Source organism: Scyliorhinus torazame, chromosome 13 (genome assembly GCF_047496885.1).
Source record: "Scyliorhinus torazame isolate Kashiwa2021f chromosome 13, sScyTor2.1, whole genome shotgun sequence".
NCBI lineage: Eukaryota > Metazoa > Chordata > Chondrichthyes > Carcharhiniformes > Scyliorhinidae > Scyliorhinus > Scyliorhinus torazame.
The window spans coordinates 59,791,075-59,803,469 of NC_092719.1; the positions used below are offsets into that span (position 1 = coordinate 59,791,075).

At 48.9% G+C, this 12,395-nt stretch overlaps 1 protein-coding gene across 3 annotated transcripts in view; it reads right to left on the reverse strand.

Moving 5' to 3' along the window:
- Positions 1–12,395, reverse strand: part of lrrk2 (leucine-rich repeat kinase 2) — a 280,959-nt gene that overhangs the window by 61,399 nt on the left and 207,165 nt on the right. For all 3 annotated transcript variants that reach the window (XM_072471650.1, XM_072471648.1, XM_072471647.1), the window contains one exon: positions 40–192. In XM_072471650.1, the coding sequence (XP_072327751.1) occupies positions 40–192 (153 nt within the window). The remainder of the gene's footprint in view (positions 1–39; positions 193–12,395) is intronic.

Genomic DNA, 12,395 nt, shown 5'->3' on the forward strand with positions numbered 1-12,395 from the left:
TTTAAAAATTTACATAAATGTTGGAAAATAGGGACTTACCTTTCCTGCAGCATGGAACAGTTATTTTGAGAATACTCTGTGGTTTATTGTCCAGTACAGCTGAGTCAACCAAGCAGTAGGCTTCTGGTGACCAGATTAGATAGACTCCTTGTCTCCAATATGTCCTATTAGGACGTAAAGGTTTTTCTCCACCTGAAAGAACATAGTTTGTTTCTACTATGCATCTTAATTCTTTGATTCATCATTCCCATCCATACAGCAAAACTTCTTAACTTTCAAATTGTATTTCTTGCATTCGGTTAGCAGTTTCAAGTCAGCTCTTCAATTATTTATAAGGGAATGTCAGACTGGATTAACAACATAATTTAATCCAGATAAATAATTCCAGAATATTTAGCTTTGCACTCCGAATGTCTTTGATAGTTGTAATAACATGGCTATCAGAAGTCAATACTCTCACCATTATGGATACAAGCAAATATTAAAATGCCAGCAGGAAAGAAAGGAAATGCTGCAGTATGGAGAAAATATTCATGTTAAAAATGTTTCAACAAATTTGTTGCAGAGGCAATAATAAAAGGAGCAATTGGAATGCTGTAAAGAGCTTCAGAGGGGTTATGATTATTCAATTGTTGCACCATTCAGAGCACCGTAGTCCCCCGTGACTGCCATCCTGACACTGCATTGAAAAATCAATATTCTTCACCGCTCATCACTATTGGCTGCACGTTTGTGCCATCTACAGCATGCATTGCAGCCACTTCCCAAACACTTGCAATAAAAGCACTTTCTTTCTCTGGTGACCCACATCACCAATGTCGAGAGCAGCAAGAGCATGGGAACATCATCACCTCTAGTTCCTCTCCAACTCTCAACATCGTAACTCAGACTTCCCTCAAACGTTTCGTGGTCAATATGATGAAAGTTCCATCTTAATCACCATTGGATAATGAGGATGGTTGTTAAGTGAAGCCTTACTGGTGTCAACCACATTATCAATATTAAAAAGCTTTCTTCTTCTACCAGTCATTTAATAGAATATTAATGCTCAGTGTCTCCTGTAATAGCACCCGCATGACCATTTGTGTGTGTATGTATGTATATGTGGTCAAACTGTCAGGGTTTGGGAGGTGGGATCAATGCCCTAGCAGAAAAGATGTGGGTTGGCGATGCTTGCTGCAAAGCAGTTCAGGAATTGACAGTTTTTTGTTAAACTGATAAATAGTTTTCAAAATCTAGCCTTCGTGAAAGGCTGTATGTACATGTGGGTGGACTGACCTACAAAAGCGGCTGCGTGTGGAGTGGCTGGAGATATTTTTTCGCTGCTAATAATATCTTCGGTGTTCCTGATAATCTGGCTATTGATCAGGCAGTAAAGGAAAAGGGAGATATTTGTCCGGGAGTGTATAAAACACGCAAGAATTTGCTTGTCCCTGCTCAGCCAAGAGGCAACCCATTCTCAGACACTTTGTGTCGGCTTGAGCACAACAGTCCCAAGCCATTGAAGACTACAGGAAGCCATTGGTTTCAAATCAAGAATTAATTGCCCACTGAGAGCATTGGAGTCTTTATTGCGGCTTTGAAAAAGCTGTCCGTTATAATTTTGGAGAATTTCAAGAGAGAGCACTGTGGGTACAGTTTTGAAATCAAATGCATTCACATTAGGTTGCTGACATTGCCAAAGCTAACCTCAGCCATAGGTTTCCAAACAGCATTATCCATGGGCACAGCGGAATGTGACTCGAGAGAAGTCAGAGTTAACAAATGCCAGTCGGCTGCTGAAGTAAATAAGTTGCGGCTGAGTAACCAGAAGACCATAATAACAGCAGTTAGCAGCAGCAGAGACACTAAAAGATCCTGTTACCTGTGCTTAGGCCAACATTAGGCACAGGATGTCCACTTGCGAAGACAGGGTGCCATAGCTGCAAGAAAAGGAAGGATCAAGGAAAACCCTAAAGCTTTCTATAGGTATGTCAGGAATAAGCGAATGACTAGGGAAAGAGTAGGACCAGTCAAGGACAGGGATGGGAAATTGTGTGTGGAGTCTGAAGAGATAGGCGAGATACTAAATGAATATTTTTCGTCAGTATTCACTCAGGAAAAAGATAATGTTGTGGAGGAGAATGCTGAGCCCCAGGCTAATAGAATAGATGGCATTGAGGTACGTAGGGAAGAGGTGTTGGCAATTCTGGACAGGCTGAAAATAGATAAGTCCCCGGGACCTGATGGGATTTACCCTAGGATTCTCTGGGAGGACAGGGAAGAGATTGCTGGACCTTTGGCTTTGATTTTTATGTCATCATTGGCTACAGGAATAGTGCCAGAGGACTGGAGGACAGCAAATGTGGTCCCTTTGTTCAAAAAGGGGAGCAGAGACAACCCCGGCAACTATAGACCGGTGAGCCTCACGTCTGTAATGGGTAAAGTCTTGGAGGGGATTATAAGAGACAAGATTTATAATCATCTGGATAGGAATAATATGATCAGGGATAGTCAGCATGGCTTTGTGAAGGGTAGGTCATGCCTCACAAACCTTATTGAGTTCTTTGAGAAGGTGACTGAACAGGTAGATGAGGGTAGAGTAGTTGATGTGTTGTATATGGATTTCAGCAAAGCGTTTGATAAGGTTCCCCACGGTAGGCTATTGCAGAAAATACGGAGGCTGGGGATTGAGGGTGATTTAGAGATGTGGATCAGAAATTGGCTAGCTGAAGCGACTTCCAGGTGCGGCTATGCAGAGCTAGGTCGCATATTCGGCAGCTCCTGCTTGGAACGGACTTTTGGGCTCTTTTACAGGGCCCCCACGGCATTTGTTTGACATTTCCCGGTGTGGGAAGAAGGCTGCAATATTCCCCCGACAGTGTCCCCCAGGAAGGGTATGTCTCTGGGTTGCCAGACACGGCATAAACAGTAAAAGATTTGGCTGCAACTGCAGGATAAACAGGGCCTCTTCCAGCATGCAGGCGGGGGAAGGGCAAGCTTAAAGCTGCAAGCTGACCTGAGGGCCTGTATCAAAGGTGAATTCTAGCAGCAGAGGGAACAACTGTGAAAAGACCTCATCAAGGCCACTGAAGGGACTTCCGGTTGCGGTGATGCCTAGCTAGCCGCACGCTTCGGCGGCTCCAGCTCCGACGGACCTTCGGGCTCTTTTAAGAGCCCCAACGGGGAATTTTTCGACGACGCAACCCGGTGTGGGGTGTGTGAGAAGGGAGTCCCCCCCAAACGAAGGAGGAAAAAACCGGCGGCGGCGGCTGCAGCGCGAGGAATCGTCGACCAAAGGGTCAGAAAGAGAGAAGTACAAGATGGCGGCGGAGAAAGCGCAGGCGACATGGGGGCCTGAGCAGGATGAAATTGTGAGACGGTGCGTGGAGCTGCTGAAGAGGGAGGTGCTGACCCCATTGCTACAGGCAATTGAGGGGCTCAAGGAGACATTAAAGACCCAGGAGACAGAGCTCCGCGTGGTGGAGCAGGTGACAGATATTGAGGACGAGATCCTGGGCCTGGCGGTTAAGACACAGACGCACGAGGCACTTCATAAAATGTGTACTGAAAGGATCGAAGCCCTAGAAAATGGAGCGCGAAGGAAGAACCTTCGGATACTGGGTCTCCCTGAGGGTGTGGAAGGAGTGGACTGTGGAGCGTACGCAAGTGCGATGCTGAGCTCACTGATGGATGCTGAGGCCCCTACGGGCCCCTTGGAGGTGGAGTGGGCAAATCGGATTCCGGCGAGAAGACCAAAAGCGGGAGAACCACCCAGGGCGATAATCGTGCGATTTTACCGCCTTAAGGATAGAGAAGAGGTCCTGAGATGGGATAAAAAGGTGCGGAGTAGCAGATGGGAGAATGCAGTGGTACGGGTATACCAGGATTGGAGTGCGGAGGTGGCGAGAAGGAGGGCGAGCTTTAACCGAGCCAAAGAGGTGTTGCATAAAAGGAAGGTGAAGTTCGGGATGCTGCAGCCGGCAAGACTATGGGTCACGTATCAGGAGAGACACCATTATTTCGAGACGGCGGAGGAAGCATGGACCTTCATCAAAGAAAGAAATTGGATCGGAACTGAGGGACTGATGCTGCAGGAAATGTTATTGTTAATGTTATGGTTGAAGTTAATTGAGAAGTAAATTGGGAAGGGGGGAGACATTGGGGAAATGTGGGCGCCGGTGAGGGGGGAAAGACGGGACATAGTTGGAGAATGGGGAAGGGGAGGGGGAGGGGAAAGGGAGCAGCGCCATAAGAGGCGGGTCAGGTAAAGGGATGTTCCCGCGCCAGAAAGAATAAGGCGGGAAGACAGGCGCAAGGCGGAAGGGAGTTCCCCACACGGGGGGGTCGAGGAGTGAGGAGTAGCCGGGGTCAGTTGAAGTCAGCTGACTTACGGAAGTAATATGGGGGGAGCAATCATGCTAGAAAGAGATCTAGCGGGGAGGGGGGGAGGGAGGGGGAGGGGGGGGGACAACTGGGTTGCTGCTGTGGAAATCCAAAAGGAAATGGCTAAAGAGTGGGTGGGCGGGGATGGTGTGCGACGCTGGGGAAGCGAGCGGGAGCGCGGAGGCGGGATATGGGACTGGCCTAGAGAAGGTAATGGCTAGTCGACACGGGAGGGGGGCAGGTAGCCCCCTAGTGAGGCTGATCACGTGGAACGTGAGAGGCCTGAACGGACCGATAAAAAGGGCCCGAGTGCTCGCGCATTTGAAAGGACTAAGGGCAGACGTGGTTATGCTCCAAGAGACGCACCTAAAGGTGGCGGACCAAGTTAGGCTAAGGAAAGGATGGGTGGGACAGGTGTTCCACTCAGGACTGGACGCAAAGAATAGAGGGGTGGCCATTTTGGTGGGGAAACGGGTAGCATTTGAAGCAAAGAACATCGTAGCAGATAGCGGAGGTAGATATGTAATGGTGAGTGGCAGGCTGGAGGGAATGGAGGTCGTGTTGGTTAATGTGTATGCCCCAAACTGGGACGATGCGGGATTTATGAGACGGATGCTGGGGCGTATACCGGACCTGGAGGTAGGAAACTTGATTTTAGGAGGGGACTTTAATACGGTGCTGGACCCGGGGCTAGATAGATCCAGCTCAAGGACCGGAAGAAGGCCGGCAGCGGCCAAGGTACTTAAGGGGTTTATGGACCAAATGGGGGGAGTGGATCCATGGCGATTTCTTAGACCTAGGGCTAGGGAGTTTTCCTTCTTCTCCCATGTCCATAAAGTGTACTCCCGGATAGATTTTTTTGTTTTGGGAAGGTCGTTGATCTCTAGGGTGGAAGAAGCTGAGTACTCAGCCATAGCGGTTTCGGATCATGCCCCACATTGGGTGGACCTGGAATTAGGAGAGGAAAGGGAGCAGAGAACACTCTGGCGATTAGATGTGGGTCTGATGGCGGATGAGGGAGTGTGTGCAAGAGTGCGGGGGTGTATTGAGAGATACCTGGAGGTCAATGACGACGGCGAGGTCCCTGTGGGAGTGGTATGGGAAGCACTAAAAGCGGTGGTCAGAGGAGAGCTGATCTCCATTGGGGCCCACAAAAGGAAAACAGAGGCCAAGGAAAGGGAAAGATTACTGGGGGAGATTTTAAGGGTGGATAGGGAATTTGCAGAGACCCCGGAGGAGGAATTGTACAGGGAGAGGAGACGACTCCAGACGGAATTTGACCTTCTGACCACCAGAAAGGCGGAGGTACTGTGGAGGAAGGCACAGGGGGGGAGGTATGAATATGGGGAAAAGGCTAGTCGCTTGTTGGCTCATCAATTGCGAAAGAGGGCAGCAGCGAGGGAGATAGGAGGAATTAGAGACGAAAGGGGAGACACGGTGCGAAGGGCAGGAAAGATAAATGAGGTGTTCAAGACATTCTATGAGGAACTGTATAGGTCTCAACCCCCAGAGGGAGAGGAGGGGATGCGGCAGTTCCTGGACCAATTGAGGTTCCCGAAAGTGGAGGAGTGGGGGTTGGTAGGCCTGGGGGCACCGATTGGGGTGGACGAGGTTATTAAGGGACTGGGAAGCATGCAAGCAGGGAAGGCCCCAGGACCAGACGGGTTCCCGGTGGAGTATTACAGAAAGTATGTGGACTTGTTGGCCCCGTTGATGGTGAGGACGTTCAATGAGGCCAGGAAAGGGGGGACTCTACCCCCGACGATGTCGGAGGCGACGATATCGTTAATTTTGAAGAGGGATAAAGATCCGTTGCAGTGCGGGTCCTATAGACCCATTTCATTATTGAATGTGGACGCCAAATTGTTGGCAAAAGTACTGGCATCGAGGATAGAGGACTGTGTCCCGGGGGTGGTGCACGAAGACCAGACAGGGTTCGTAAAAGGGAGACAACTGAATGTTAACGTGCGACGACTATTAGGGGTGATAATGATTCCCCCAGTGGAGGGGGAGGCAGAGATAGTGGCGGCAATGGACGCAGAGAAGGCATTTGATAGGGTGGAGTGGGAGTATTTATGGGAAGTGTTAAGGAGGTTTGGGTTTGGGAACGGGTTTATTAGCTGGGCTAGACTTCTTTATGGGGCTCCAACGGCAAGCGTAGTTACAGGTCGACATAGATCGGAGTATTTCCGACTATATAGGGGAACAAGACAGGGATGCCCGCTGTCTCCATTGTTGTTCGCGTTGGCAATTGAACCTCTGGCCATGGCGTTGAGAGACTCCAGGAAATGGAGAACGGTGATTAGAGGGGGAGAAGAACACCGAGTCTCGTTATACGCGGATGACCTATTGTTATACGTGTCGGACCCAGCGGGGGGGATGATAGAGGTTATGCGAATTTTGAGGGGGTTCGGGGATTTCTCGGGGTATAGGCTAAACATGGGGAAGAGTGAATTATTTGTGATACATCCGGGGGACCAGAGTAGAGAGATAGAAGGCTTGCCTCTAAGGAAAGTGGAAAGAAACTTCCGATACCTGGGGATTCAGATCGCTAGGAGCTGGGGAACCTTGCACAGACTTAATCTGACACGGTTGGTAGAACAAATGGAGGAGGACTTCAAGAGGTGGGACATGCAGCCTCTATCGCTGGCGGGCAGGGTGCAAGCAATTAAGATGATGGTCCTCCCGAGGTTCTTATTTGTATTTCAATGTCTCCCTATACTAATCACCAAGACCTTTTTCAATAAAATAGACAGGAGCATCACGAGCTTCGTGTGGGCAGGGAAAGTTCCGAGAGTAAGGAGGGGGTTCCTTCAGCGTAGTAGGGACAGAGGAGGATTGGCACTACTGAACTTGGGTGATTACTATTGGGCCGCCAATGTGGCAATGATACGTAAATGGATGATGGAGGGTGAGGGAGCGGCGTGGAAAAGACTGGAGAGAAAGTCCTGTAAAGGGACGAGTTTAGAGGCGCTGGTGACGGCGCCGCTTCCGATCTCACCTAAAAGGTTTACCACGAACCCGGTGGTGGCGGCAACATTGAATATCTGGGGACAGTGGAGGCGACAGAGAGGGGTGCGGGGAGCCCTGGTGGGGTCCCCAATCAGGAACAACCATAGGTTCGCCCCAGGAAGAATGGATGGAGGATTTCAGAGCTGGTACCAGTTGGGAATTAGGAGGGTGGGAGATTTATTTATAGATGGGACTTTTGCGAGCTTGGGAGCATTGGAGGAAAAGTATAAGTTGCCCCGGGGAAATTTCTTGAGATATATGCAGGTGAGGGCGTTTACTAGACAACAGGTGAGGGAATTTCCGTTGCTCCCGACACAGGGGATACAGGACAGGGTGCTTTCAGGGGTGTGGGTCGGAGAGGGCAAGGTGTCAGAGATTTACCGAGAGATGAGGGAAGAGGGGGAGGAGTCAGTGGGCGAACTAAAAGGAAAGTGGGAAGAAGAACTAGGGGAGGAGATAGAGGAGGTATGTGGGCTGATGCCCTAAGTAGGGTAAATGCCTCTTCCTCATGCGCCAGGCTTAGCCTGATTCAATTTAAGGTGCTACATAGAGCACACATAACGGGAGCAAGATTGAGCAGGTTCTTTGGAGTGGAGGACAAATGTGGGAGGTGTGGCGGGAGCCCGGCAAACCACGCACATATGTTTTGGGCGTGCCCGGCACTGGAAGCGTATTGGAAGGGAGTGACGGGAGTGATTTCGCGGGTGGTGAAGGCCCGGATCAAACCAGGCTGGGGGTTAGCTCTATTTGGAGTTGCGGAAGAGCCGGGAGTGCAGGAGGCGAAAGAGGCCGACGTTGTGGCCTTTGCGTCCCTAGTAGCCCGGCACAGGATCCTACTCATGTGGAAGGAGGCGAGACCCCCCGGACTGGAGGCCTAGGTAAATGATATGGCGGGGTTCATTCAACTGGAGCAGGTAAAGTTTGCCCTGAGAGGATCGGCTCAAGGGTTCACCAGGCGGTGGCAGCCATTTCTCGACTACCTAGGGGAACGTTAGAGGGAAGACAGATGACCAGCAGCAGCAACCCAGGGGGAAGGGGGGGGAGGGGGGAGCGGGGGGGGGGGGTTTAAGTTTAGTTCAGGTCAAAGATAAAGGGGTTTTGTTACTTGTGTATTGTTAAAAATTTCTGTATTGTTATTGTTGCGTTTGCTTTGTAAGAGGGGAAAAATTGTTGTTTGGGAAAAAAATTTCAATAAAACATATTTAAAAAAACAAAGAAATTGGCTAGCTGAAAGACAGAGGGTGGTGGTTGATGGGAAATGTTCAGAATGGAGTACAGTCACAAGTGGAGTACCACAAGGATCTGTTCTGGGGCCGTTGCTGTTTGTCATTTTTATCAATGACCTAGAGGAAGGCGCAGAAGGGTGGGTGAGTAAATTTGCAGACGATACTAAAGTCGGTGGTGTTGTCGATAGTGTGGAAGGATGTAGCAGGTTACAGAGGGATATAGATAAGCTGCAGAGCTGGGCTGAGAGGTGGCAAATGGAGTTTAATGTAGAGAAGTGTGAGGTGATTCACTTTGGAAGGAATAACAGGAATGCGGAATATTTGGCTAATGGTATAGTTCTTGAAAGTGTGGATGAGCAGAGGGATCTAGGTGTCCATGTACATAGATCCCTGAAAGTTGCCACCCAGGTTGATAGGGTTGTGAAGAAGGCCTATGGAGTGTTGGCCTTTATTGGTAGAGGGATTGAGTTCCGGAGTCGGGAGGTCATGTTGCAGCTGTACAGAACTCTGGTACGGCCGCATTTGGAGTATTGCGTACAGTTCTGGTCACCGCATTATAGGAAGGACGTGGAGGCTTTGGAGCGGGTGCAGAGGAGATTTACCAGGATGTTGCCTGGTATGGAGAGAAAATCTTATGAGGAAAGGCTGATGGACTTGAGGTTGTTTTCGTTGGAGAGAAGAAGGTTAAGAGGAGACTTAATAGAGGCATACAAAATGATCAGGGGGTTGGATAGGGTGGACAGTGAGAGCCTTCTCCCGCGGATGGAAATGGCTGGCATGAGGGGACATAATTTTAAACTGAGGGGTAATAGATATAGGACAGAGGTCAGAGGTAGGTTCTTTACGCAAAGAGTAGTGAGGCCGTGGAATGCCCTACCTGCTACAGTAGTGAACTCGCCAACATTGAGGGCATTTAAATGTTTATTGGATAAACATATGGATGATAATGGCATAGTGTAGGTTAGATGGCTTTTGTTTCGGTGCAACATCATGGGCCGAAGGGCCTGTACTGCGCTATATTGTTCTATGTTCTATGTTCTAAAAAGGATTAGCTTGTCAAGGAGTGTTGAAGGAATGTAAGCGGGGAAAACACTGGCTGGAGAAAAATGCATGTGGTTGTCTCGGAGCACCAGATCAATGAGGGGTTGGTTGGGACCGATAGAATCTGAAGCACAAGGGTGTCCAGTGGATATTCACAGGGCGCTTCATCCAAGTAGTAATCATGCATAGAATTATGAAGTTATGGAGGAAAGCAAATTCCCATATTGGGAAGTGTTTCGGTTCCAGTCACATACAAGAAGCAATGTGCAATTTTGCCCATCATTATGGTGAAAGTCGAAAAACCAGCCTCATTAGGAAGAAACTGGTGAACAGCACTGAAGGGCTTTCTCATACAGAAAAAAGTTTCACAAAGCAAGACAATGTGATTCTCAAGCACCCTCAGGCATTTAATGAAACCAGTACAAAGCAATTCAAGACCAACATACAGGTCCACAGGAACACAAGACCAGTTTATTGCAGGACTCATCCAGTACTCTATGCTCTGAAAAGGGAAAGTAGAGCAAGAATTGAAAAGACTTCAAACTGACAACATTATCTCTAAAGTAGAACAGAGTAATTGGGCAACTCTGATAGTGATAGAGCCAAAGTCAGATAGCAGTATAAGAATACATGGGGATTAGAAGATGACCTGGCACCCGATCTAGGAGTTAAGTGCTTTCATTTCCTTTTTGTCTCAGCAGAAAACACTTAACTACTTTTGATGTGGTCAGGAGCTGTCAATCATTTCTAGATGTTTATAAACATGAGGCTTAGGATCAACGTGGGGTACTTGAGATGCATTCAAGCATGAAGGGAAATTAAAATGAAACATCCAGATATCTGGTTGTTTAGTCGCTTGTTTTTCTCTTTGAAAGTGAATAGAAGCCGGGAGCGGCAAGGTGGCACAGTGGTTAGCAAGAACCTGGCACTGAGGACCCAGATTCAATCTTGGCCCCAGGTCACTGGTCGGGTAGAATTTGCACATTCTCCCTGTATCTGCATGGGTCTCACCCACACAACCCAAATATGTGCAGCATAGGTGGATTGGCCACATTAAATTTCCCCTTAATTGGAAAAAAAGAATTGGGTACTCTAAATTTATTACAAAAAAGAAAGTGAATAGAAGCCTTGCAGATAAAAGGAGCTTAGGGGGTTTAAAGCCTTGTGATGTAGTTTTATCTTTCTTTGAAGTAACAATTGCTGCTTTCTGGACATCTGTCTGAGGCAGCAGGTAAATGGGGCAAGTGAGTGAAAAAACAGTGATTTTTCACTGTTTCTGCTCTTTAGCAGACAGGGGTCTCTGATATTGGGGAGGTCTCTGATATGGGGGTGGGTCGCTGATATTGGGGGTAGTCTCTGATATTTGGGGTTTATCTGATATTGGGGGGGGTCTCTGATTTATAGGGATTCCTAATTTGGGAGGGGGGTCTCCAATATCGGAGGAATTCTCTGATATCGAGGGGTACTCTGATATGGGGGGGGTCCCTGATATGGGGGGGGTCTCTGATATGGGGGGGTCTTTGATATGGGGGGGTCTTTGATATGGGGGGGGGTCACTGATGTGGGGGGGGTCCCTGATATGGGCAGGGTCTCTGATATGGGCAGGGTCTCTGATATGGGCAAGGTCTCTGATATGGGCAAGGTCTCTGATATGGACAGGGTCTCTAATATGGGGAGGGATTTCTGATAGGAGGGGGTCTCGGATAAGGAGGAGGGTCTCTGATATGGGGGGGTCTCCGATATGGGGGAGTTCTAGTGGGGTTGAGTCGGGTCACCCTTATTCGTGTGAGGGGGTAACCCAGCAATTCCCGTGGGTGGGGAGGGGGGGGGAGGGAGGGAGTCCCTACTTGTCAGCGGGTGGTTGTCAGGATTTACGTTGTGGGGGTGGGGGGTGGGGGGGGGGGGCGTGGAGAAGAGGGGCCAACCCGCCGCCGCATCTCGGTATCGGTCCGCTCGCTCCAAATGGCAGCCACATAGCAAGATTCGGAACAGAATCCCTTGCACTCCCCACCATGCATAGATTTGCATGGCAAGGGAAAATGAAACGCTTCTGAGTGCCACTTTAAATGCCAGCGCAGACCACAAGCGATTCAGTTCCGGCGAGAAATGGAGAATCCAACCCAATGAGTCTATGTCATATCTAACTATTAATAAACACACGAATCTATTTCAGTTTCATCGGCTGCCATTTGGTGTTTCTTCAGCCCCTGGAATTTTCCAAGGGGGTGATAAATTCTGCAAGGAATTCAGCCATTTGGATGCCATACGTATTTCAGTCCCATGCTGGCAAGCTGAGTAAGGTGCTCCAACGTTCAAAAACGTTTTGAGTTCAGACAAAAGCGTATAAATGTGAAACGTTTCAAAACTCTACAGAGTACTTAGATCACAGGATAAACAAACTGGGTTACATTCTACCAAACAATATAAAATGTGCCACACCCTCAGAATATCTAGGCTCATGTTTTTTGGGGGCCTTGACTACCATTGTTTATGCATAAGAATGAATTGTCAGTTGATAATGGTTGTGTTATGGACTTCCGGTTACGGCGATGCGGAGCTAAGCCGCACATTTCGGCAGCTCCCGCTATAACGGACTTTTGGGCAACGGAACTTTTTTGATCGAATCCCGTGTGGGAAGGTGAAGTAAGGTCCCCCTTCCGTCGTATGGAGGGGATTAGCAGTGGAGCGCCGGAAAAGGAGGCTTTGGAGCAGCGGCAGAAACGAGGGGGGAAAAACAAGATGGCGGAGGGC